This window comes from Erythrolamprus reginae, chromosome 7 (assembly GCF_031021105.1).
Source record: "Erythrolamprus reginae isolate rEryReg1 chromosome 7, rEryReg1.hap1, whole genome shotgun sequence".
Taxonomy (NCBI): domain Eukaryota; kingdom Metazoa; phylum Chordata; class Lepidosauria; order Squamata; family Dipsadidae; genus Erythrolamprus; species Erythrolamprus reginae.
In genome coordinates this window covers 2,696,973-2,724,463 of record NC_091956.1, presented here as the reverse complement: position 1 = coordinate 2,724,463, position 27,491 = coordinate 2,696,973, and the positions used below count along the sequence as shown (strand labels likewise).

The window sequence follows — 27,491 nt, the reverse complement described above, 5'->3', positions numbered from 1 at the left end:
GTTCTGATGATCAAAGCTGCGTATTTGAAAAGCCTTGAATAATACGCAGGAAAATTCAAATCCCCCGTCCCTTTTATGCAAAAAGAAAAAAAGGAAGAAAGGAAGAAAGGAAAAAAGAAGAGATGGGACAGATATTATAGTTTTTAACGCCAGACAGTGAAATAAGCAAACATGGGTAGATAAAAGCAATTATTAATTATCCTTATTTAAATGTATATGCCGCCAGACTGCTTGAAGCTCCAGATGATTTTTGAACCGTTTGAAAGATAAAAGGCATGACAATAAAAACAATGAGAAGCAATCAAGAAATAGATGACTAGGGTGGAATAAACTGAGAGATAGGAAGAGGGGGGGAAAGAATCTTAAGTTAAAAGAAGGATGGGATGGGATGGAATAGAATATTATGAATAGAATAGAATAGAATATTATGAATAGAATAGAATATTATGAATAGAATAGAATAGAATAGAATAATAAGAATAAACAGTGGAGTAGAGTAGAGTAGAGTAGAGTAGAATAGAAGATAATAGAATAGAATAGAAAGAATAAACAGAGTAGAGTAGAATAGAATAGAATAGAATAATAAGAATAAACAGAATAGAGTAGAATAAGGAATAGAATAGAATAGAATAAACAGAATAGAGTAGAGTAGAATAGAATAGAATAATAATAGAGTAGAGTAGAGTAGAATAAGGAATAGAATAGAATAGAATATTATGAGTAGAATAGAATAGAATAGAATAATAAGAATAAATAGAGTAGAGTAGAGTAGAGTAGAATAGAAAGAATAAACAGAATAGAGTAGAGTAGAATAGAATACAATAGAATAGAATAGAATAATAAGAATAAACAGAATAGCGTAGAGTAGAATAAGGAATAGAATAGAATAAACAGAATAGAGCAGAGTAGAATAGAATAGAATAATAATAAATAGAGTAGAGTAGAATAGAATAGAATAAGGAATAGAATAAGGAATAGAATAGAATTTTATTGGCCAAGGGTGATTGGACACACAAGGAATTTGTCTTTGGTGTAGATGCTCTCAGCGTACATAAAAGAAAAAGAGACATTTGTCAAGAATCATGTGGTACAACACTTAACGATTGTCAATCAATCAATAAAATACATAAATGAGAAAATGCTGACCATGCTCTTTCTTTGCAGGGTTACCAGCTGTGCCTGATGCCATCCTATCCTCCGTCCGTCCCTCTGCCTTGGATGCCAGGGTGTGCCACCTCCAGTCCTTCCTCTCCTATCCCTTAGCCAGCAATGACTTTGTGGAACTGGCCTTCTGTCCTACCATCCATCCAACTTTCCCGCTGCCCGAGTCCGGTGTCTCGGTTGGCCAGTCGATCTACACCATGACAGGGTCCCGGCAGCTGGTTCCCGGTGGAGGAGGGCTGTGCGAGAGGTTGTGTGGCTTGGGTTGAAGGATGGCCTCTCTGGACTTGCCTTACCGCTGTCCACGCTGCGGTGAACACAAGCGTTTCCGGAGCCTGTCTTCCTTAAGGGCTCACTTGGAGTACAACCACACCTATGAAACTCTCTACGTCTTGTCCAAGACCAACAGCATCTGCGATGCCACCATCTTCCCCCTGCCGAGCGACGCCACCCTCTTGAGCCCAGCGACCCGCCGGGACATCTTCGAAAGCACCTCCTTCCAAGGCAAGGAGCAACACCTGACTTGCGACTTCCTAGCGGCCGAAGAACTGGAGTCGTCCTCGTCTACCGCCTCCTCCCGCTACTTCCACGAGATCGAGATCCCGCTGTCGGAGATCTTCACCTGCAAAGCCATGACTTCCTCCGCTACGCCTTCGGCAGCCGCCGCCACCACCGCGGCGACAGTTGCTGCGGTAGACGCCGCTTATGAAGAAGGTTTGACCCGTTTGAAGATCCGGGCTTTTGAGAAGCTGGAAGTAGACAAACGTTTGGAGAAGTTCACCGAAGAAGTGGAGCAGAAGATCGCCTCCCAGGTGGGACGTTTGCAGGTGGAATTGGACCGCAAGACCACCGAGCTGGAGAAAGCCAAGCAAGAGAGCCTCAAACTCAGCCGCGAGAAACAAGAACTGGAAGACCGGGCGGTAGAGTTGTCCCGCCAGGTGGACGTCAGCGTGGAGATGTTGGCGTCCCTCAAGCAAGACCTCGTCCTGAAGGAGCAGGAGTTGACTCGCAAACAACAGTAAGTCCTCATTTTTTGAGTTCTTGGAGCCCACTGGTCAATTCTCCAAATGGGAGATGTTAATATATGAGCAGATTAATCCATGTTTACCAAAGCTATGCACACACAGAAGCGTTTAGATTGAGATTAGTTGTGAATAGCTACACAGCCACACACAGAAATACCGTATTTTTTCGGAGTATAAGATACACCAGAGTATAAGACACACCTTAATTTTGGGGGAGAAAAATAGGAAAAGGAATCTGCCTACCAAGTATTCATTTGGCTAGTGTCCTTAGTCTGGTCAGCTTCACCACATTATTTTGTCCCCTGGTTAGGGCTTTAAAAAAATAACCTTATTCGGAGAGAGTAACAGTGAAAGAGCTTGCAAGCCAGTAAGAGTTGGGAATATCATTAGCACCTGGAAAGAAATTTTTGGAGCAAGTAGAGCAATGGGAAAAAAAACCTGCAAAGACTCAGGGCTTGGAAAACATTCTTTGCAGAGAGTAACAATGAAAGAGCTTGCAAGCCGGTAAGAGCTGGGAACATTGTTAGCACCTGGTTAGGGCTGGAAAGAAACTTACTCAGAGCAAGTTACAGCAATGAAGAAAACCCTGCAAAGACTCAGGGCTTGGAAAACATTCTTTGCAGAGAGTAACAATGAAAGAGCTTGCAAGCCGGTAAGAGCTGGGAACATTGTTAGCACCTGGTTAGGGCTGGAAAGAAACTTACTCAGAGCAAGTTACAGCAATGAAGAAAACCCTGCAAAGACTCAGGGCTTGGAAAACATTCTTTGCAGAGAGTAACAATGAAAGAGCTTGCAAGCTGGTAAGAGCTGGGAACATTGTTAGTACCTGGTTAGGGCTGGAAAGAAACTTACTCAGAGCAAGTTACAGCAATGAAGAAAACCCTGCAAAGACTTAGGGCTTGGAAAACATTCTTTGCAGAGAGTAACAATGAAAGAGCTTGCAAGCCGGTAAGAGCTGGGAACATTGTTAGCACCTGGTTAGGGCTGGAAAGAAACTTACTCAGAGCAAGTTACAGCAATGAAAAAACCCTGCAAAGACTTAGGGCTTGGAAAACACTCTTTACAGAGAGTAACAATGAAAGAGCTTGCAAGCCGGTAAGAGCTGGGAACATTGTTAGCACCTGGTTAGGGCTGGAAAGAAACTTACTCAGAGCAAGTTACAGCAATGAAGAAAACCCTGCAAAGACTCAGGGCTTGGAAAACATTCTTTGCAGAGAGTAACAATGAAAGAGCTTGCAAGCCGGTAAGAGCTGGGAACATTGTTAGCACCTGGTTAGGGCTGGAAAGAAACTTACTCAGAGCAAGTTACAGCAATGAAGAAAACCCTGCAAAGACTTAGGGCTTGGAAAACATTCTTTGCAGAGAGTAACAATGAAAGAGCTTGCAAGCCGGTAAGAGCTGGTAACATTGTTAGCACCTGGTTAGGGCTGGAAAGAAACTTACTCAGAGCAAGTTACAGCAATGAAAAAACCCTGCAAAGACTTAGGGCTTGGAAAACATTCTTTGCAGAGAGTAACAATGAAAATAGACTTGGCCTAAAAATTCTGATCATCTGATACCCTGCAAGCGGAAAAACGGGTCCTAAGTTCAATCTTTTTCAGGGCCTTTTGTTCATTTCCAACGTTCACAAAATGAATTCTTGTAAGTCAAGTTGTGTTTCGAACTGGAAAGCTGGTGAGAAAAATTGCTTCGGGGGGGTTCGGAGCTCCATTCTGAAGGAACGGAGGAAAAAATTTGAAATGCCCTAGGTTTGGGCTGAACCAGAGTGTTTTAAAGAGAAATTGTTGCATTTTATTTTTTTTTTGGTTGCTTGCAAAGGCTGGTTTTTCCTTTTCCTCGCGGCTGCCTTGACGGCTCAACGGTCGGAGTAAGCCTTCAGCTGCTCCCGTTAGTAGCTCTCCCTTCCCTGATCTTTATTTAACACTGGCATTTGCATAGAGATGAGAATCTTCGCTTCGTTTCCAATTAAGTCTCTGCAGCATCTAAGCCAACTTTATTTTAAGGGCAGGAGAATATGCCGGCGAGTTTATGCCGTGTTCATCTTTAAAAATCGTAGAATTCCAAGACTGGGAAGGACCTTGGAGGTCTTCTAGTCCTACCCGCTGTTGTGGTTGGCTCTGGCCCAGCTCCTGCCCCAAGGAATGTGGAGATGGATGCAGGGGAAACATCAACATGTCATAGGCCTGTTTTATTGCTGACAGAGTCAGGTAGTACAGTCTCCTCGTACGAAGAAGAAGGTGGGGGTGACTTGGAAGAGGGGGGCTTGGCACACAGCCCAGGAAGCCAATCTCCATTATCTTCGGTAGATTCAGATGACGAAGTGTTAAATCCATGCATGCGCAGATTTATGCATCGAAGAGACCAATTGAGGACATATTACAGGAGATAAGAGAGGCCACCCGTGTTTGGGTGGGGCTCCAGTAATTAGGGCTGCTGATATAAATAGCGTGCTAGTTTGGTCGTTGTGGAAGATTATCTGATCGCAGTTCTTCAGGATCGTGCCTCGCTGTTTCTGAACTTTGTTTGTGGATTTTTCACACCTTTGACACCAAAGCAGAGTAAAGTGTGTGTGTGTGTTTCACTTCGTTGGAAGAAGAAGGGCTGTGACGTTTCTTCACAGCTGCTAGCTAAGTACTTAAAGACTGATTAAGGGACTTGTACAGCCGACAAGGTTGTTTTGGGGATGAGTGCTCTTTGCAATACAAAAACGGTGCTTTGTTTCTTTTGAATTTTGTGATAAAGAACATTGTTTTGAACTTTCAAACGTGCGTGTGTCTGAAATTTGTACCCGTGAATTTTCGGGAGGCTTCTACCAGAAAGTCCGGCAGAATACCCGCTGCCCAATGTAGAAGACCTTATACCATTGCGGACAAATGGTGGTGCGGTCTTTTCTTTAAAAACTCCAGGAATGGAGACCACACAACTCCAGGCGGCAATCAAGCTCTTCCCGCAACAACTTCTAATCAGTATTAGGAATAGAATAGTCATCTGGTTGACTTTGGGTCAATCACCAGGAGACTGTGAGTTCTAGTGGCATGAAAGCCAGTTAGATGACTGTAGGCCAAGCACCAAGAGGTTGTGAGTTCTAATCCTGCCTTAGCTATCAAAGCTGACTAGGTGACTTTGGGCCAAGCACCAAGAGGTTGTGAGTTCTAGTGTCACCTTAGGCATTAAAGCTGACTAGGTGACTTTGGGCCAGTCGCCAGGAGGTTATGAGTTCTAGTGTCACCTTAGACATGAAAGTCAGTTGAGTGACATTGAGCCAATCCCCAGGAGACTGTGAGTTCTTGTTCTGCCTTAGACATTAAAGCTGACTAGATCACTTTGGGTCAATAACCAGGAGTTGGCGAGTTCTAGTCCTGTCTTAAGCCCAAAGCCAGCTGGATCATCTTGGGCCAGCCACTTTCTTCTCAGCCCTAGGAAATAGGCAATGAGGGAAGCAACTTAGAGCTAAGGAGAAACTTCCTGACAGTTAGAATAATTAATCCTTGGAACTACCTGCCACCAGAAGTTGTAAATGCTCCAACACTGGAAGCTTTTAAGAAGATGTTGAATAACCATTTGCCTGAAGTAGTGTAGGGTTTCCTGCCTAAGCAGGGGGTTGGACTAGAAGACCTCCAAGGTCCCTTTCAGCTCTTGTCTTTTGTTATTCTGGGCACAGTATCTTCTTCGCTACTCTCCCCCCCAATAAATAAGCAAAATTAGGAGGATTGATTTTTCTCTGTGTTTAAACACTTCACGAATATCCTCCCCACCTTGAGGTGACCCGTCCCCATGAAGTATACATTCCGATTGCATTAAATATTCTGTTTTCTGGAATTTCATCAGCAACTTTGCCATTTTGTGTTCCATTCCATACCAATTAAACTGATGCATATCTAAAAGTACAGCAAAGAATTCAATTTATTTTTATTTTTATTTTTTTCTTGCCAACGGAAGCTCCATCTCCTTGACTGGACCTGTCAACCGCAGTTTGAACGTGCAGACAGAGGAGGAATAAACGGTCGATGGGCGAAACCCGACCGCATTTTAAACGGAATGGAGTTTTTAACAAGGAAATAACCTTCGTGGCTCTCGCAGGAAGGACCGTTCTGTATATAAATGCATCTCTTTCCCATCTGCAAATTGGGCTCCTATGTGAGGGAGTCCACTCCAGACCTCATACATGATGGGTCTGGTTTCGTTTTGCGTGGGGCAGGACTCCAATGACCGGTAGGAAGTCCTCGGTTTGAGACCACAACCGATCCCCAAAACGTATGTTGCTAAGTGAGAAATTGGTTAGTGAGTTTCCCCCATTTTTAGGACATTTCTTGTAACAAGTTGAGAGAAGTGAATCAGTGCAGTTATTAAGTTAATGACTCAGTTGTTAAGTGAACTGGGCTTTCCCATTGGCTGGGCTTGGCAGAAGGTCACAAAAGAGGATCACGTAGCTCGCCCCCCCAGGGACCCTGCACTGCATTTCTCCCCATCCCTTCCCCTCCCTCCCTCCCTTCCTTCTTCCCTTCCTCCCTCTGACTCCCTCCATCCTTCCCTCCCTCCCTCCCTTCTTCCTTCCTTCTTTTCTTTCTCCCTCTCTCTCTATACCTTCCTTCCTACCTTCCTTCCTTCCACTCTCTCACTCTCTCCCTTGCTCCTTCACTCCCATCTTCCTTTTTCCTTCCTTCCTCCCTCCCTCTCCCTCTCGTACTCTCTCTTCCTCCTTCCTTCCTCCTTCTCACTCTCTCAGCCTCCCTTCTTCCCTCCCATCTTCCTTCCTTCCATCTTCCCTTCCTCCCTGTCTTGTACTCTCTCTTCCTCCTTCCTTCCTTCCTCCTTCTCACTCTCTCACCCTCCCTCCTTCCCTCCCATCTTCCTTCCATCCATCCTCCCTCCCTCCCTGTCTCGTACTCTCTCTTCCTCCTTCCTTCCTCCTTCTCTCTCACCCTCCCTCCTTCCCTCCCATCTTCCTTCCATCCATCCTCCCTCCCTCCCTGTCTCGTACTCTCTCTTCCTCCTTCCTTCCTCCTTCTCTCTCACCCTCCCTCCCTCCTTCCCTCCTATCTTCCTTCCTTCCCTCCTCCCTCCCTGTCTCGTACTCTCTTTTCCTCCTTCCTTCCTTCCTCCTTCTCAATCTCTCCCTCCCTCCTTCCCTCCCATCTTCCTTCCCTTCTCCCTCCCTCTCTCGTACTCTCTTCCTCCTTCCTTCCTTCCTCCTTCTCACTCTCTCACCCTCCCTCCTTCCCTCCCATCTTCCTTCCATCCATCCTCCCTCCCTGTCTCGTACTCTCTCTTCCTCCTTCCTTCCTCCTTCTCTCTCACCCTCCCTCCTTCCCTCCCATCTTCCTTCCTTCCATCCTCCCTCCCTGTCTCGTACTCTCTCTTCCTTCCTCCTTCCTTCCTTCCTCCTTCTCACTCTCTCCCTCCCTCCTTCCCTCCCATCTTCCTTCCTTCCCTCCTCCCTCCCTGTCTCGTACTCTCTTTTCCTCCTTCCTTCCTTCCTCCTTCTCACTCTCTCTCCCTCCCTCCTTCCCTCCCATCTTCCTTCCTTCCATCCTCCCTCCCTCTCTCGTACTCTCTCTTCCTCCTTCCTTCCTTCCTCCTTCTCACTCTCTCTCCCTCCCTCCTTCCCTCCCATCTTCCTTCCATCCATCCTCCCTCCCTCCCTGTCTCGTACTCTCTCTTCCTCCTTCCTTCCTCCTTCTCTCTCACCCTCCCTCCCTCCTTCCCTCCCATCTTCCTTCCTTCCCTCCTCCCTCCCTGTCTCGTACTCTCTTTTCCTCCTTCCTTCCTTCCTCCTTCTCAATCTCTCCCTCCCTCCTTCCCTCCCATCTTCCTTCCCTCCTCCCTCCCTCTCTCGTACTCTCTTCCTCCTTCCTTCCTTCCTCCTTCTCACTCTCTCACCCTCCCTCCTTCCCTCCCATCTTCCTTCCATCCATCCTCCCTCCCTGTCTCGTACTCTCTCTTCCTCCTTCCTTCCTCCTTCTCTCTCACCCTCCCTCCTTCCCTCCCATCTTCCTTCCTTCCATCCTCCCTCCCTGTCTCGTACTCTCTCTTCCTTCCTCCTTCCTTCCTTCCTCCTTCTCACTCTCTCCCTCCCTCCTTCCCTCCCATCTTCCTTCCTTCCCTCCTCCCTCCCTGTCTCGTACTCTCTTTTCCTCCTTCCTTCCTTCCTCCTTCTCACTCTCTCTCCCTCCCTCCTTCCCTCCCATCTTCCTTCCTTCCATCCTCCCTCCCTCTCTCGTACTCTCTTCCTCCTTCCTTCCTCCCTCAGCCTCCCTTCTTCCCTCCCATCTTCCTTCCTTCCTGCCATCCTCCCTCCCTCCCTGTCTCGTACTCTCTCTTCCTCCTTCCTTCCTTCCTCCTTCTCACTCTCTCACCCTCCCTCCTTCCCTCCCATCTTCCTTCCTTCCATCCTCCCTCCCTGTCTCGTACTCTCTCTTCCTCCTTCCTTCCTCCTTCTCTCTCTCCCTCCCTCCTTCCCTCCCATCTTCCTTCCATCCTCCCTCCCTCTCTCGTACTCTCTTCCTCCTTCCTTCCTTGAAGCCAGCCAGCGAGGGCATTTGGCTGAAGTCCTCTTCCCTGCCCTCCACCATCTCCCTGGGTTGCAACTTCACCTGTGTTTCTTGTGGCCAATTAGGCCTGGCACTTCCACCCATTAATTCACCTAAGCTTTTAATTAGCGTTTCCCTGCTGCTTGCTAGCGGTTTAATGTTTCCCCGCTGCTTCCTAGCTAAGGTCTAATGCTTCTCCCTTGCCTTCCCTCTGGATGTTCTAACATTGCGGCGTTCTTCCTTTTAAAGAAATTACCGGTGTGGTTGGTTTTTCACTTTGCAATTTCCAAGCTTGGATGGAGAAGATCGGCGGAGATGTTTTTACATTTTTTTTTAAAAAAAAAATCAAGGTTGAATTTTTTTTAAAAAACCAAATAGATATAATGTTCAGAAATTCAGGCACATGAGTTTAGCGGGCTGACACACATCATCAGAAATATCGCAGGGCCTCCGAGTTATTCCTGGACAAGTTGTCCTCGACTTACCACCACAATAGATTCTCAAAACTCCTGTGGCTAAGAAAAAAACAATTGTTAAGTTGTGTTTTGTTGCCACTGGAGCCCTTTCCTTTGCCCCCACTGTTCAGTGAATCAATGCCGTTGTTCAGTTAGAAACAGGGTCGTTAAGTGGATCTTGCTTCCTCGTTGACTTCGCGGGTCAGAAAGTCACAAAAGGGGATCACAGCTGTCGTAAAAACGAACGTCTGAATTTTATTCACGTGTGAAAAATGGTAATCAGCTGATGTGTTCAGTTCTGTGCTAAATTTGAACAGTCGTTAAATGAACCGTTGTGAGTCGAGCAGTACCTACGATCCCTGGCAGGTAGTCCACAACTTACAAACCAAAGTTACAACCAAAATACCCACTTGCCCCAAAGGAACTTATAACTCGGTTCCGAAATTCTGACGGCTGAGCGAGTCCCATGCTTGAGTCTTCGGAGAGGGGCGGCATACAAATCTAATAAATTATTATTATTATTATTATTATTATTATTATTATTATTATTATTACTATTACTATTACTATTACTATTACTATTATTATTATGTCAGTACAACACAGCAAATGAGATCACTATGCTGGATTTCGTATTTCATCCCCAGTCAGGCGCTTCCCAAGCACCTAGGACTGCGTGATGTAGCGGCGAATTATGTTTGCCGATCCCAGTAAAGCGGCCTTTTGCAATTGACAGATGGAGATTTTGTCAATTCCGATGGTTTTCAAATGTCCACTGAGATCCTTTGGCCCTGCGCCCAGTGTGCCAAGTACCACTGGGACCACTTTCATGGGCTTATGCCAGAGTCATTGCAGCTCGATTTTTAGATCTTTGTATTTCACTAATTTCTCTAGCTGCTTCTCCTCAATTCTGCTGTCTCCTGGGATTGCGATGTCGATGATCCATACTTTCTTTTTCTCCACGATCACAATGTCTGGTGTGTTATGCTTCAGAATTCGGTCAGTCGGAAGTCAGAAGTCCCACAGTAGTTTTGCTTGCTCCTTTTTGACCACTTTTTCGGGCTTATGGTCCCACCAGTTCTTTGCCATTGGTAAATGGTAGTTCCGGCACAAGTTCCAGTGGATCATCTGTGCCACAGCATCATGTCTATGCTTGTAGTCAGTCTGTGCAATCTTTTTGCAGCAGCTGAGTATGTGATTGATTGTTTCATCTGTTTCTTTACAGAGTCTGCACTTTGGATCGTCTGTTGATTTTTCAATTCTGGCTTTGACAGCATTTGTTCTAATGGCCTGTTCTTGTGCCGCCAGTATTAGTCCTTCTGTCTCCCTTTTGAGTGTTCCACTTGTAAGCCATGACCAGGTCTTTTCTTTATCCACTTTGCCTTCAATCTTCTCCAAGAACTGTCCATGCAATACTTTGTTCTGCCAACTGTCCATATGACATTGAGTTACATTTTTTCTGTACTGGTCCTTATTATTATTATTATTATTATTATTATTATTATTATTATTATTATTGATTTATCACGTTTGTAATATAATTTGTTCCAGACAGTTTTTAATTTTTAACCGAAAGTTTTTGGCACTGGGGCAGGTCCACCATAGATGGTAGTAGGTTCTTATACCATTTCTACATTTCCAGCAGAGTGGTGGAAGATTTGAGAATGTTCTGGCGAGTTGTGCCCGGGGGAAGTGCCAACGATAAAACATTTTGTACAAATGTTTGTATGTCCTTTCTAATCCAGGTGTATGGCTCTAATTCTCATTTTCTTGCCCACAGGGAGGTCATCCAGATAGACCAGTTCTTGAAGGAGACAGCCGTCCGCGAGGCCAATGCCAAAGTCCGCCTTCAACAATTCATTGAGGAGCTCCTGGACCGAGCCGACCGAGCCGAGAAGCAGCTTCAGATCATTAGCAGCAGTTGTGGAACTACTCCGAATTGTAGCTTGGGAAGATGTAGCATGCCGGGATCCAAAAACACCAACCGAGGCGTAGCTAATGAAGCCAAGGGTGAGGTGGGTCTTCCCGAAGAGACGGAAATCGTGGCCAAGGCAGGCTGGACCTCCACTTCCTAACAGGGAGGACAATTAACCAGTGGAACAGCTTGTCACCAGAAACCGTGGGTGCTTCATCACTGGAGATTTTTAAGAAGAGACTAGACAGTCATTTATCTAAAATGGTATAGGTTCTCTTGCTTGAGCAGGGGCTGGACTAGAAGACCTCCAAGGTCCCTTCCAGCTCTCCTCTCCTCCTCTCCTCTCCTCTCCCCTCCCCTATTCTATTCTATTCCACTACTCTACTCATTCTATTCTATTCTATCCTTCTCTTAATCTATTCTCTCTTCTCTTCTCTTCTTTATTCCTTATTCTTTCTATTCTCAACTTCTCTGGGTTTCTTCTTCTACTCTGTGAAAATCTCTGCTCGTTCAGCACATTATTTTATCCCCTGGTTAGGGCTTTAAAAAAACTTTATTGGGAAAGAGTAACAATGAAAGAGCTTGCAAGCCAGTAAGAGCTGGGAACATCATTAGTACCTGGAAAGAAACATCCGTAGTAAGTAGAGCAATGGGAAAAAAACCTGCAGAGACTTAGGGCTTGGAAAACATTCTTCGCAGAGAGTAACAATGAAAGAGATTGCAAGCTGGTAAGAGCTGGGAACATTGTTAGCACCTGGTTAGGGCTGGAAAGAAACATTTGGAGCAAGTTAGACCAATGGGGAAAAAACCATGCAAAGACTTAGGGCTTGGAAAACATTCTTCGCAGAGAGTAACAATGAAAGAGATTGCAAGCTGGTAAGAGCTGGGAACATTGTTAGCACCTGGTTAGCGTTGAAAACAAAGCTACATTCACAGTATAACATGCACCAAATTTATCAGCCTCTTTTAGGGAGGAAAAACGTTCATCTTATATTCCCAAAAAATAGTGTACATCGCATGGTAAACATCTGTTTTGTCTCTAAGCTCCTTAAAATCTACGTTTGGATTTATGGAAATATCCTGAGCTATTTTTTTTATCCTTCTTCTTCTTAAGCAACCATGTGAGACTAAATTGAATGCCGTTGTTCTCAGCCTCAGTTCTGATAAGGTAGATTGGCAGCCTTTTAACCTGTATCCTTGGAGACTGTCGAGTTATACAACAAGTTGCATAGTTACACATAGTTACTGAGTTAATGTGTCGCGCAGTCTGGTGAGTAGTTCCGCATCCATGTTGCAAAGAGACGGCTTTTCGGAACAAAATGGTTCCTGTGCTGAAATATACGCCCCCCCCCCCCCACTTTCTCCCACATCTGGGATGTCCGACCTTTTAGTTAAGTCCTCTGTCATGGTCAGAGCTCATCCAAGTTAAAAGTAGGCGATTGACAGCTGGGATCTTTGTAGAGCAAGAGAAGCAATTGGAAGGATCTTCTCCAATTTCCTTGGGAATTGAAACATCCCAATTCAGAATGGAGTATGGAATATATAGAACCTCGGTGGTGCAGTGGTTAGAGTGTGCAATACTGCAGGCTACTTTTGCTGATCACCGGCTGCCAGCAATTTGGCAGATTGAATCTAAGTTTAAAAAAACCATGCAACACACGCATACCATACATAAAGTATAAAAGCCTGGGGGAGGTGTCTCAGCTCCCCTATGCCTGGCGATACAGGTGGGTCTTAAGTAATTTGCGAAAGACAAGGGGGCTGGGGGCAGTTCTGATCTCTGGGGGGGGGGAGTTGATTACAGAGGGCTGGGGCCGCCACAGAGAAGGCTCTTCCCCTAGGGCCCGCCAAATGGCATTGTTTAGTCGACGGGACCCGGAGAAGGCCAACTCTGTGGGACCTTATTGGCCACTGGGATTTGTGCGGTAGAAGGTGGTTCTGGAGGTATTCTGGTCCGATGCCACGTAGGGCTTTAAAGGTACCACGAGGGAACTAGTGGCTTAACGGACATGGGATGAAGTGAGGTGACCTCCCTGTTGTCTCTCCTTTCAGAGGGACAAGCAGTCGATGGCTGACACAACCCCACACAGCTCTTATGCCGTTTCCAATCAGAGGTCATCGTCCAGCACCGGGTATGGAATCAACTCACAGTTTACACTTCGCACGCCTGGTCATTTTTCTGTTTCGATTTCTTTTTTAATATGTTTATTGAAAGCATTAAATTAGCAGTTCCTCAATGGCTTTGGGGAGCAGAAGTTAAAATAATAGGGTTGCAATAGGGTTGATATTCCTGGAGGCATCTGTAATATGGCAAATGATTTAGCTTTACTAGATAAATGGTCAAAGCAATGGAAACTGCAGTTTAATGTTTCCAAATGTAAAATAATGCACTTGGGGAAAAGGAATTCTCAATCTGAGTATTGTATTGGCAGTTCTGTGTTAGCAAAAACTTCAGAAGAGAAGGATTTAGGGGTAGTGATTTCTGACAGTCTCAAAATGGGTGAACAGTGCAGTCAGGTGGTAGGGAAAGCAAGTAGGTTTAGGTTTAGGTTTAGGTTTATTGGATTTATATGCCGCCCCTCTCCGCAAACTCGGGGCGGCTCACAACAATAATAAAAAACAGTACAGTACACAATACCAAATCCAATGCCCACCCATCCAGATTCCAATTGAAATTAATAATCTCATAAAAAACAGTATATATAAAAAACAGGCACACAGTCAATCAATCAACAAAACAACATGGGCAAGGGGGAGGTGTTTTAGTTCCCCCATGCCTGACGGCAAAGGTGGGTCTTAAGGAGTTTACGAAAGGCAGGGAGGGTGGGGGCAATCCTAATCTCAGGGGGGAGCTGGTTCCAGAGGGTCGGGGCCCCCACAGAGAAGGCTCTTCCCCTGGGTCCCGCCAGACGACATTGTTTAGTCGACGGGACCCGGAGAAGGCCAACTCTGTGGGACCTAACCAGTCGCTGGGATTCGTGCGGCAGGAGGCGGTCCCGAAGATATTCTGGTCCGGTGCCATGAAGGGCTTTATAGGTCATAACCAACACTTTGAATTGTGACCGGAAACTGATCGGCAGCCAATGCAGACTGCGGAGTGTTGGAGTGATATGAGCATACTTGGAGAAGCCCATAATTGCTCTCGCAGCTGCATTCTGCACGATCTGAAGTTTCCGAACACTTTTCAAAGGTAGCCCCATGTAGAGAGCGTTACAGTAGTCGAGCCTCGAGGTGATGAGGGCATGAGTGACTGTGAGCAATGACTCCCGGTCCAAATAGGGCCGCAACTGGCGCACCAGGCGAACCTGGGCAAACGCCCCCCTCGCCACAGCTGAAAGGTGTTTTTCTAATGTGAGCTGTGGATCGAGGAGGACGCCCAAGTTGCGGACCCTCTCTGAGGGGGTCAATAATTCCCCCCCCCAGGGTAATGGACGGACAGATAGAATTGTCCTTGGGAGGCAAGACCCACAGCTACTCCGTCTTGTCTGGGTTGAGTTTGAGCTTGTTGACACCCATCCAGGCCCCAACAGCCTCCAGGCACCGGCACATCACTTCCACTGCTTCGTTGACTGGACATGGGGTGGAGATGTACAACTGGGTATCATCGGCATATTGATGATACCTCACCCCATGCCCTTGGATGATCTCACCCAGCGGTTTCATGTAGATATTAAATAGCAGGGGGGAGAGGACCGACCCCTGAGGCACCCCACAAGGGAGAAACCTCGGGGTCGACCTCTGACCCCCCACTAACACCGACTGCGACCGACCGGAGAGGTAGGAGGAGAACCACTGAAGAACAGTGCCTTGGCTTGGCTGCACAGCTAGAGGTATAACAAGTAGGAAGAGGGAGATTATGATCCCGCTATATAGAGTGCTGGTGAGACCACATTTGGAATACTGTGTTCAGTTCTGGAGACCTCACCTACAAAAAGATATTGACAAAATTGAAGGGGTCCAAAGACGGGCTACAAGAATGGTGGAAGGTCTTAAGCATAAAACGTATCAGGAAAGACTTAATGAACTCAGTCTGTATAGTCTGGAGGACAGAAGGAAAAGGGGGGACATGATCGAAACATTTAAATATCTTAAAGGGTTAAATAAGGTTCAGGAGGGAAGTGTTTTTAATAGGAAAGCAAACACAAGAACAAGGGGACACAATCTGAAGTTAGTTGGGGGAAAGATCAAAAGCAACATGAGAAAATATTATTTTACTGAAAGAGTAGTAGATCCTTGGAACAAACTTCCAGCAGACGTGGTTGGTAAATCCACAGGAACTGAATTTAAACATGCCTGGGATAAACATAGATCCATCCTAAGATAAAATACAGAAAATAGTATAAGGGCAGACTAGATGGACCATGAGGTCTTTTTCTGCCGTCAGACTTCTATGTTTTTATATAATAAATAAATAAATAGCCCTCAGCTACAAATATTCTCCTTTATTAGATTCCAGGTTTTTGGCTCTCTCGTTCCAGGGCCTCCAGCTGCGCCAAAGCAGTGTCCCAGAGTTCCGGGTGCTACGACAGCGACAGCCCCGAAGCCTATCACGGGGGCGAGAACAGCAACGGGCCCTCCTACCAGTCTCGAGGCTCGGCGAGCGACTTCGATCGGCCCACTGGAGTGCGGGGATCAGCGTTGCGTAGGCAGGCCATTCAGAATTGGCACCGCCGGCCGTACCGGAACAGCACCGAGGGCGAGGAAGGAGACATCTCCGATATCGGTTCTCGGACCACCGAGTCAGAGGCAGAAATGTGGGAGCTGGAACCCAGGGGGTCCTCTGAGGTCCAGCAGGTGAATTTCTCCAGGCCAGGACACAATTCCAGGATGGCAGGTAGGGATATGTCCACTAACAGACCAGCGTCCAGTGGAGGTAGTGGGTTAATCGTCGGTTAACTGTAACAGAATAACAGAATGGATAATAATTGTATAATAACAGAATAATAGAATTAATAACAATTGGACGAGGGTCGGCCAGAAAGTAATGCTACACTATTGGTCTGAAGAAACACAACATTTACACAGGCACTCCTGACCATTCAAATAATGTATACAGTGATACCTCGTCTTACAAACCTCTCATCATACGAACTTTTCAAAATATGAACCCGGGGATTAAGATTTTTTTGCCTCTTCTTCCAAAATATTTTCACCTTACGAACCCGCTGCCACCGCAGGGATGCCCTGCCTCCGGACTTCCGTTGCCAAGCGAAGGCTCCCCTCGCTGGGAAACCCCACCTCCAGACTTCCATTGCCAGCGAAATGCCCGTTTTTGCGCTGCTGGGATTCCTCTGCAGCATTGGAAAAACACAGAAGTCCGGAGGTGGGGTTTCCCATGGAGGGGAGCCTCAGGGGAATCCCAGCAGCACAAAAACGGGCACTCCGCTGGCAACGGAAGTCTGGAGGTGGGGTTTCCCATGGAGCAGAGCCTCAGGGGAATCCCAGCAGCACAAAAACGGGCGCTTCGCTGGCAACGGAAGTCTGGAGGTGGGGTTTCCCATGGAGGGGAGCCTCAAGGGAATCCCAGCAGCAGAAAAACGGGCGCTTCAGCTGGCAAAAGGGGTGAATTTTGGGCTTGCACGCATTAATCGCTTTTCCATTGATTCTTATGGGAAACATTGTTTAATCTTACACACTTTTCAACTTACGAACCTCATCCCAAACTAATTAAGTTCATAAGACAAGGTATCACTGTATCTAAATTTTCACTTTTGTACCATTACTGCAGGCTGAGAAAAAAAATGTGGTACATTACTTTCTGGGCGACTACCTCTATTTAACCTCTCAAAGTTTGCAACCTATTTTAATAACGCTCGTAACCTGACAGTGAGACAAAAAGCATATGAATATAATTAATAATTGTTTTATGCCACAGCCAGGTCCGATGCTGGAAAATCTTCCCGGCAGGAGAGGGGAAGCGGCTCCCGTTCCAACGAGGTCATCAGCCCAGAGATCTTGAAGATGCGCGCGGCCCTCTTCTGCATCTTCACGTACCTCGATACCAAGACTTTGCTCAGGGCCGCCGAAGTCTGCAAGGACTGGAAATTTGTGGCACGGCACCCTGCAGTGTGGACCAGGGTATTGCTGGAAAACGCCAGAGTCTCCTCAAAGGTAAAACAGAGCTTTCTGCTCCTGAGACTGGAGGTTCTTCTCTTTCATTTGTTGTGTTTGGGCCTGGGCCAGCCGTTGCTCCCACAGATGGGAGAGACGCGGCACAAAGTGAATGCGAAAGCCTGGCTGACAGCCAAGAAGATGTGGCAGACAGCCAGGAAGACATGGCAGACAGCCAGGAGGATGAGGCCACTGGGATGCAGGATTCTGCAGACAGCCCAGGGGATTTGGCATGCAGTCCCTCAGACAGTCTTTCGTCCCTGGGTTCTTCTGCAGATCAATATATTGATCTGCGTAGTCGAAGAGCTATGCAAAGAAGGGATCGCTTTAAGGAGTATTACATTTTAGGAGCACCTGGGCTGGGTGTGGTTCCCTTAATGAGGGCTAAAGAGATAAAAGGGAACAGAGGCCAAGGCAAACTGTGGCTGTTTATCTGTGTTATTTTGTGGTTGCTGCTCTGAAGTTTCTGTTCCGTGCCGTTGGAGTTTTCAACCCAGCTTTTTCAGACAAGTGGGAGGTGAATACTCTGGGACTTGCTGTTTGCCTCAAAGATTCAAAAGGACTCCTGAAACGTCTGTGCTCATTCCAGGTTGTCTTTGTTTGTTTTTTCCTGTGGTTTTGTATGCGGCTGAAGTAAGCCTTGCACTCTCATTGTTTTCGGATACTAAGAACTGTTTTTGAGTAACCCTTTGTTGTTTATCTAATACAAGTTTGCTGATTAGCAGAGCACGTGTGTGTTTGATTTCTTTTCCTTGGACTGTTACGCATTGCCTGAGCCCAGTCAGGCAGAACATCATTAGCTGTATTCCTCGACTTAAAACCGTTCGTTTAGTGACCGAAGTTACAACGGCATAGGAAAAAAGAGGATCTTATGACCGTTTTTCCTATTTAGAGCCATTGCAGCATCCCCACGGGCCAGGGGGTCAAAATTCAGGAGCTTGACTCATATTTATTTGGACAGGGAGTCATTGCTCACAGTCGCTCATGCCCTTATCACCTCGAGGTTCGACTACTGCAATGCTCTCTACATGGGGCGACTTTTGAAGAGTGTTCGGAAACTTCAAATTGTGCAGAATGCAGCCGCGCGGGCCGTCATGGGTCTTCCCAGATACACCCATGTTTTGTCAACACTTCGCTTAACATAGGTTTCACTTAGCAACAGAAAAATTCGGCTCAATTATAGTTTATTAGATTTGTATGCCGCCCCTCTCCGAAGACTCCAAAGAATTACGGTCATAAGTCGGGGACTACCTTTAAATGTGAAATATTTTTATTTTACCAACTTCGTGCCGGCGTCCCTCTTTTATCTATTTTTTTTTTTTTGCTGTTCTTGCGCAGTTCCTGGTCATGCTGTCCCAATGGTGCACCCAGACCCACTCGCTCACCCTCCAAAATCTCAAGCCCAGGCAAAGGGGGAAGAAGGAGACGAAGGAGGATTACATGAAAAGCACACGGTGAGTAAGAGGGCAGCCTTCCAATATCTGGGGGGCTGCCCCAAAGAAGAGGAGGGGGTCCATCGATTCTCCAAAGCACCCAGATGGAACGAAATCAAGAAAATATAAACAACCTGGAATTAAGGAGAGATTCCCTAACAGTTAGGACAATTAACCAGCGGAACAGCTTGCCACCAGAAGTTGTGGGTGCTACATCACTGGGGGCTTTTAAGAAGAAATTGGACAGAATGGAATAGGGCCGTGGTGGTGAATATATGGCAGGCGTGCTACCTGTAGCATGCACGCATGCGCCATCGCCGACTACTCTACTGGGTTCTGTCGCACGCATGCCGAAAAAATTAACCATCACTGCTATATGGACTTCAATTCCCAGAATTCCCCAGCCTGCAAACTGCTGGGGAATTCTGCAGAGTTGAACTCCACATTTGATACCTGGGAATATTTATTTATTTATTTATTTTATTTATTCATGTGTCCAATACACAAATTACATAGGAAGAAAAATAGACATGTAGTAATACATATAAGGCTAAAGTGAACTTAGAGGAGAAGATATATGAAAAAAAGAAAATATATATGATAGGTGAAAGAGAGGAAAGACAATTGGACAGGGGACGAAGGGCACACCAGTGCACTTATGTATGTCCCTTACTGGCTTCTTAGGAACCTGGAGAGGTCAATCGTGGAGAGTCTAGGGGAGAAATGTTGGGGGTTAGGGGTTGACACAATTGAGTCCGGTAATGAGTTCCACGCTTCGATAATTTGATTGTTGAAATCATATTTTTTTACAGTCAAGTTTGGAGCGGTTTGTATAAAGTTTGAATCTGTTGCGTGCAGATATCTGGGAGTTGTAGTCTATAAATGCTTATATTTATAGTTGCAGTCTATAAATATCTGGGAGTTGTAGTCTATAAATGCTGGGTGAGGAATTTTGGAAGGTGACGTCCACCTACGCTGGGTGGGGAATTCTGGGAGTGTGTCCACATGTAGGATAGGGAATTCTGGGAATTGAAGTCCACACATCTTAAAATGGCCATGTTTGGAAAACACAGCTTTAAATCATGCCTTTTCCAAACAAGTTGCATTAATATATGTTTTTCCCCAGATTCATATCAATTGATATATATGTTGAGAACGTTGCAAATCAAACACAGGATTTTTTGAACACAAATCATGGTATAAATTAGGCCTGCAGCTGATCAAAGCAGTTTCATATTGATCTAATCCTTGAAGAGTTTTAATTTGAAGAAAGGCTCGCTATGAATGAAGTATAAGCAACTCTGCAGAGCCATCTGTTTAAATTGATTTCAATAATTTGTAATTTGAGTCCTTATGACAGTGTTTCCCAACCTTGGCAACTTGAAGATATTTGGACTTCAACTCCCAGAATTCCCCAGCCAGCTAACGCATGCTGGGGAATTCTGGGAGTTGAAGTCCAAATATCTTCAAGTTGCCAAGGTTGGGAAACACTGCCCTATGGGATTGGGTGGCATACAAGTCAAAATAAATAAATAAAATAAATATTTTTTTCTCTTCCTTTTTTGGGGGGGGTTTGTCTCGCTAGGGGATGCCTCGAAGCCGGACTGGAGTCCTTACTCAAAGCTTCCGGGAGTAACCTCTTGATCCTACGGGTTTCCCACTGCCCCAACATCTTGACCGATCGTTCCCTCTGGCTGGCCAGCTGCTACTGCCGAGCTCTTCAAGCCGTCACTTACCGGTAAGTGGGGGGGCCATTGGGACCCTTCAACCAAATCAGAATTTCTCATTCCAAGGAGAAGGACTGAGCCCGTTTCGCTGCCCAACCAGGTGAGGGTTGCAACTTATCTTTCAATTTTGTCAATAGCTTTTTGTAGGTCAGTTCTGGAGACCTCGCCTGCAAAAAGAGACTGACAAAATTGAGTGGGTCCAAAGACAGGCTACAAAAGTAGTGGAAGGTCTTAAGCATAAAACCTATCAGGAAAAACTGCATGAACTTTCTTAAGCCCTTCGACCATTTTTGTAGCCCGTCTTTGGACCCGTTCAATTTGATCAATATCTTTTTGTAGGTGAGGTCTCCAGAACTGGACACAGTATTATCCCAAATGGGGTCTCACCAGCGCTCTATATAGCGGGATCACAATCTCCCTCTTCCTGCTTGTTATACCTCTATCTATGCAGCCAAGCATCCTACTTGCTTTCCCTACCGCCTGACTGCACTGGACAGATCCCTTTAATGTTCTGCTGAAAGTGTCCCTAGAGACATTTCTGAATCCCGGGGGGAGAGAACGACGGCGGAGTTGGCAGCGATGCCCACCAGACCGTCTTTGGCAGCGCAGGGAGGAGAGAGAGGCCGTGTGATATAATCACAGCTTTGACTCTCTGCGTCGGGGCTGGAGAAGCAGCCAGGGAACAAAAGATCGGAGATGGCGGCACCCACCTCGCTGGGGCTTCGTTCCTGGCACAGTTGGCATTGCCAAGGAGACGAGCCTTCCAGTGGGTTGGGACAGGCTTATTGTGTCGAGCTGGAAGGGAGGCACCTTATAATTAGCCCAGCTGGAATCAGGCGACGAGACGGCCTCTAGGGAAGGGGGTAGGAAAGAAGGGGGGCAGGGCTCAAAATGTAGAATAATAGCAATGGCACTTAGACTTATCTACCACTTCCTAGTGCTTTTACAGCCCTCTCTAAGCGGTTTACAGAATCAGCCTCTTGCCCCCAACAATCTGGGTCCTCATTTGACCCACCTTGGGAGGATGGAAGGCTGAGTCAACTTTTAGGAAGATGGATGGATGGATGGATGGATGGAAGGAAAAAGGGGAGGAATAGAGAGAGGAAGGAAGAACGACTAAGGGGAGGGACGGAGGAAGGGAGGAAGGAAGGAGGGAGGGAAAGAAGGAAGAAATAGCAAAAGCAGTGGCACTTAGACTTATACAGTATACCACTTCCTAGTACTTTTACAGCCCTCTCTATGAGGTTTACAGAATCAGCCTTTTGCCCCCAACAGTCTGGGTCCTCATTTGACCCACCTTGGAAGGATGGAAGGCTGAGTCAACCTTTAGGAAGATGGATGGATGGATGGAAGGAAGGAAGGAAGGAAGGGAAGAAAGGAAGAAATAGCAATAGCAATGGCACTTAGACTTATATACCACTTCCTATTATTTTTACAACCCCCTCTAAGCGCTTTACAGAACCAGCCTCTTGCCCCCAACAATCTGGGTCCTCATTTGACCCACCTCGGAAGGACGGAAGGCTGAGTCAACCTTGAGCCGGGGGTGAGGTTTGAACTGCTGCACTGTTCAGAACCAGTTCAAAATCCTGGGGACATGATAGCAGTGTTCCAGTGTCTCAGGGGTTGCCCCAAAGAAGAGGGAGTCAAGCTATTCTCTGTTCTGTCTGGGTTCCCCCAGACCTCAACACCAACTGGAAAAAACAGCCAGACACTCTGGTAAAAGCAAAAGTACTTTATAGCTTACAAAATAAACACAGAGGAAAACCTGTTCTTCCCAACAGACAGGCTATAATACTTTACAGCAGAGTCTTGATGTCCAGACAATACAGCAAGCTTCTTGCTGGCACACCCACCCCAAGGTTTCAGTAGTCAAAGGCACAAACCAGGATTCCAAGACGCCAAAGTTCACAGCCAGGTCCCAGGACTCCCAAAGATAATACTCCACAAGCCAGGAAGGGTGGGTCTGCCTTTTAGCCTTTCCAGAGAGCACCACACCCAAACCCAGCTGTTGCCTCTTTAGTGCTGAAAGTACCTAGCCAATTGGTCCCTTCGCTGTGTAGCTCTTCTCTGTCGCAGATCAATTATGGCTTGTGCATTTTCCTCTAAGGAATCCAGGCTGCTTGCTGGGGAGAGCTCCCTCTGGGGGGACTCTGGCTGTCCTCCCTCCTCCTCAGCCTGGGATTCCTCCTCCTTGTCTGCCTGCCCCTCCTGTTCCTCATCCTCCCCCTCTGAGCTGGAAACCGACAGAAGATCAGCCGTTCCCTGAGGGGCCTCAGACGGAACCACAACAATTCTCCAAAGTACCTGAAGTTAGAACAAGAAGCAATGGGTGGAAACTAAACAAGCAGAGAAGCAACTTGGAACTAAGGAGAAAATTACTGAGAGTTAGAACAATTAATCCATGGAACAGCTTGCCTCCAGAGGTTGTGAGTGCCCCAACACTGGAAGTTTTAAGGTTTCCTGCCTAAGCAGGGGGGTTGGACTAGAAGACCTCTAAGGTCCCTTCCAACTCTGTTATTCTGCTTAGGTTTGGCTCCCATTCATGTCAGACATTATTTCAAATCCTCCGTAGTTGCAACTCCCCTTCCCGACTCACTGGCTGTGCCGTTGTTGTTTCTACCGAAGGAAATTAGCGGCATAGACAACGAGGCGCAGGCTCGAGGTGGCATTCAGACATGATGCCAGCTTCTAAGAATAGCGGGAGCTAGGGGGGGAGACATTGCTGGCAGGAGAGAGATGGGAGCGTGGAACAATTTCTCTGCTGCAGAATTTATCCAGAGCAGATTGTGTGGAAAGGAAACGCACAAGATCCCTGGCGTTGGTTGAGTTGGAGTCTCCGTTCCTGCCGTTCTTCTACTCAGCCGGCCTGGAGATTTTAATTCATCGTTGGTATCTAAGAGAGACAATTGGACAGGGGACGGGAGGCACACTGGTGCACTTATGCACGCTCCTTACTGACCTCTAAGGAACCTGGAGAGGTCAATCGTGGAGAGTTTAAGGGGGAAATGTTGGGGGTTAGGGGTTGACACTACTGAGTCCAGTAATGAGTTCCACGCTTCGACAACTCGGTTGCTGAAGTCATATTTTTTACAGTGAAGTTTGGAGCGGTTAATATTAAGTTTGAATCTGTTGCGTGGTCTTGTGTTGTTGTGATTGAAGCTGAAGTAGTCATTGACAGGTAGAACGTTGTAGCATATGATCTTGTGGGCAATACTTAGATCGTGTTTTAGGCATTGTAGTTCTAAGCTTTCAAGACCTAGGGTTGATAGTCTGCTTTCGTATGGTGTTCTGTTTTGAGTGGAGGAATGAAGGGCTCTTCTGGTGAAGTATCTTTGGACATTTTCAAGGGCGTTGATGTCCGAGATGTGGTATGGGTTCCAGACAGATGAACTGTATTCAAGGATAGGTCTGGCAAAAGTTTTGAGGGCATTTGTATGGACCACCTGTTTTAGGGGACGATCTCCTGGTCCTGCCTTGCCCACTTCAGAGCTTTGGTGAATAATAATAATAATAATAATAATAATAATAATAATTAATAATAATAATAATAATAATTAATAATAATAATAATAATAAATAATTAATTAATAAAAAATTCTGGGAGTTGAAGTCCACCAGGCTTAAAGTCGTTTGGCGGGACCCAGGGGAAGAGCCTTCTCTGTGGCGGCCCCGATCCTCTGGAATCAGCTCCCCCTGGAGATTAGAACTGCCCCCACCCTCCTTGCCTTTTGCAAACTCCTTAAAACCCATCTCTGCCGTCAGGCATGGGGGAATTGAGACATCTCCCCTGGGCCTATACATTTTATGCATGGTATGGTTGTTTGTATGTTTGCTTTTAATAATGGGGTTTTTAGTGTTTTTAAATTATTAGATTTGTTGTACATTGTTTTATTGTTGCTGTGAGCCGCCCTGAGTCTATGGAGAGGGGCGGCATACAAATCTAATAAATAGATAGATAGATAGATAGATAGATAGATAGATAGATAGATAGATAGATAGTTAAATAGATAAATAGATAAATAATAAGAATAAGAAGAACAAGAACAAGAAGAAAAACAACAATAATAATTACAACAACAACAATGTGGTTTAACTATCCATGTCTATAAGAACGTGGAATGCCCTCTGTGGATATGATAGGATTAAACCTCCGTACCTGGTTAAGGCACCCCACCACTTTGATTAGCTTAAGGAAACAATCATCATCATTATCATCACAGAGTTGGAAGGGACCTTGGAGATCTTCAAGTCCAACCCCCTGCTTAGTCTGGAAACCCTCTACTACTTCAGAGAAATGGTTAGCCAACCTCTTCTTAAAAACTTCTAGTCTTGGAGCATCTACAACTTCTGGAGGCATCTTGTGTTCCACTGATTAATTGTTCCAACTATCAGGAAATTTCTCCTTAGTTCTAAGTTACTTCTCTCCTTGTTTAGTTTCCACCCATTCTACAGTCAGGTGTTTTGGAGAATAGGAGGTAGTAGAACATGGTCGAGATCAGGCATGGAATTTGCTTTTTTGTATGACTTTAGATTGTTTATCTGAAGATGTTATTCCTCAAAGTAAACTTTAATTCAGGTTAGTATATCTGTGTGTGACAGCTAATCTAATCTGTTTTTGTGTGTGCACAAACTTGGGAAACAAAGATTATTCTGCTCATAGATTAACACTCTCCAATTAAAAGTGGAGGAGCTGGCTTGGTGTAGGTGACTTCTGAGGAGGCTTCCAAGCACAGTCACAAAACAGTCCCTTCCTTTCTCCTTTTTTTTTCACTCCGGCACAGAAGTTGGTGAGAAATTAACGGCTCGCCACACTATCTATAGAAGGCCTGGTGTTTATGGGAACTCGGGAGGGGTGATTTTCACGAGGAAATAGATGCAGAGAAATAGATTCGAGGGGTTCAAGGCCATCCTATGCCCACCCACCTGGGCGGAAGTAGAAGGAGGACCGTCCACGCTGGCACAATCGGAGTGGGCAACGTGACAGATTTGTGTGAGGGGAGGACAAGGGAGGTGACCTTTCAACTGGGTGGGAAACTCAGATTCGGTTTTCCCAGGATGGCTCCGGCAATAAATTGGAATATTGAGAAGCACTTGGATTCCGACTCTGATTTAGTTCAGATGTTACCTGGAACCTTGACATCCGGTTAGTCAGATGTACCTGCAGAATTTGGCAGCTTTCTAATCTGTGAGGATGACTCATGCCTTTAATTAAGGCCACTTTTGCCTTAAACAATTCAGGAACCCTGGTTGGAGAGAGGCAGATGAATATTTTTTTTCCAGATAATTCATGCTGGCTTATTTTTAGGTTTTTCTCTAGCGTGGAACTGGGTCATGCACCATGACAAACAAGCCCATACTAGTGCTATAAAGGTTACTATTATGTATTATTATTTTGCTTTCTTTTAAGACTCTCAGGGATGTGTGGAGATTTATAACACTTATCGCAGTGTTTCCCAACCTTGGCAACTTGAAGATATTTGGACTTCAACTCCCAGAATTCCCCAGCCAGCGAATGCTGGCTGGGGACTTCTGGGAGTTGAAGTCCAGATATCTTTAGGTTGCCAAGGTTGGGAAACACTGGCTTGTCCTTTTAGGGACAGAAAGAGACGGAAGACAGTCCCCATTTATCCCCATTTGTCCCCATTATTACCTGGCATCTTCCCACTAAAATCCACCCATCAACAAAAGTTTTATTTTATCTTCTACTTCTCTCTCTTCTCCCTCTTCTTCTCCTCTTCCTCCTCCTCCTTCGTCCTCTTCTTCTCCTTTTCCTTCCCCTCCTCTTCCTCCTCCTTTGTCCTCTTCTCCTCCTCCTCCTTTTCTCCTTCTTCTTTTTCCCCCGGTCCAGGAGCTCCACCGATCCTGTTGGACACGAAGTCATCTGGGCCTTGGGAGCAGGTTGCCGAGATATCATCTCTTTGCAGGTCGCCCCCCTCCATCCTTGGTAAGGACATTCACACGCCTCCTTTTTTCCCTGTTTTTGACACCACCCTCCAGCCCAGACCTGGGCAAGATGCAGCCTGAGGGCCGGATGCGGCCCACCCCCTGTCTGTGACCGGCCTGCGGAGGTCGGTCCAACTTTTCTAGAGAAGAGCCGGGTGTTTAATATATCATATAGCATATAGCATATAGCATCATATATCATATACCATATACCATATATCATATATCATATATCATAAATCATCATATATCATATATCATATACCATATACCATATATCATATATCATCATATATCATATACCATATATCATATGCCATATGCCATATACCATATATCATATATCATATATATAATATACAATATATCATATATCATATATATAATATACAATATATCATATATCATATATCACATATATCATATATCATATACCATATACCATATATCATATACCATATACCATGTATCATATATCATATATATAATATACAATATATCATATATCATATATATAATATGCAATATATCATATATCATATACCATATACCATATACCATATATCATATATCATATATACCATATACCATATACCATATACCATATATCATATATATACAGTAATATACAATATATCATATACCATATATCTAATATACAATATATCATATATCATATACCATATATCATATAATTATAATTTATAATTATAATATAATTAACTCAGTTCTGCCCAATAATATACAATATTGGGTAGAACTGAATTCATTATATTAATCCAGCCCTCTAAAACCATCCCAATTTCTCACGCGGCCCTACGGCAAAATTAATTGCCCACCCCTGCTCCAGCCCCTACCCCTTGCCCCCTGGAGACCAAGACCTCCCTGAAGAAGCTCCAGCCAGCTCTGTGGACATCCTCTCTTCTTAATTTGTATCTCCGTGCCATGATCTCCGCCGTCATTTGCTTGTCTCTCCCCTTTTAAAAATGTTTTCCAGCCAGCAACCCACCAGGTTCAGCAACCGTTGTCTGCAGATGATCGGACGCTGCTGGCCCCATTTGAGAGCGCTGGGCGTCGGAGGAGCCGGCTGTGGCCTGCAGGGATTGGCTTCCTTGGGTAAGTCCAGATTTGGGACCCTTTCTGGGCCAGGAAAAAGGAAGGAGTGGGATTCTGGGAGTTGAAGTCCACCCA

The 27,491-nt window shown here is 45.6% G+C and overlaps 2 protein-coding genes across 2 annotated transcripts in view; both read left to right on the top strand.

Annotated features, from left to right (window-relative positions):
- PCED1A (PC-esterase domain containing 1A) overlaps nucleotides 1-27,491 on the top strand; it is a 405,386-nt gene that overhangs the window by 225,968 nt on the left and 151,927 nt on the right. The window lies entirely within an intron of this gene.
- The window catches only part of FBXO41 (F-box protein 41), a 30,698-nt gene continuing 4,640 nt past the window's right edge, over nucleotides 1,434-27,491 (top strand). Inside the window, exons 1-9 of the mRNA XM_070756522.1 lie at nucleotides 1,434-2,179; nucleotides 10,952-11,186; nucleotides 13,139-13,218; nucleotides 15,565-15,920; nucleotides 16,962-17,197; nucleotides 18,536-18,651; nucleotides 20,216-20,368; nucleotides 26,206-26,301; nucleotides 27,298-27,416. Of these exons, the coding sequence (XP_070612623.1) occupies nucleotides 1,434-2,179; nucleotides 10,952-11,186; nucleotides 13,139-13,218; nucleotides 15,565-15,920; nucleotides 16,962-17,197; nucleotides 18,536-18,651; nucleotides 20,216-20,368; nucleotides 26,206-26,301; nucleotides 27,298-27,416 (2,137 nt within the window). The remainder of the gene's footprint in view (nucleotides 2,180-10,951; nucleotides 11,187-13,138; nucleotides 13,219-15,564; nucleotides 15,921-16,961; nucleotides 17,198-18,535; nucleotides 18,652-20,215; nucleotides 20,369-26,205; nucleotides 26,302-27,297; nucleotides 27,417-27,491) is intronic.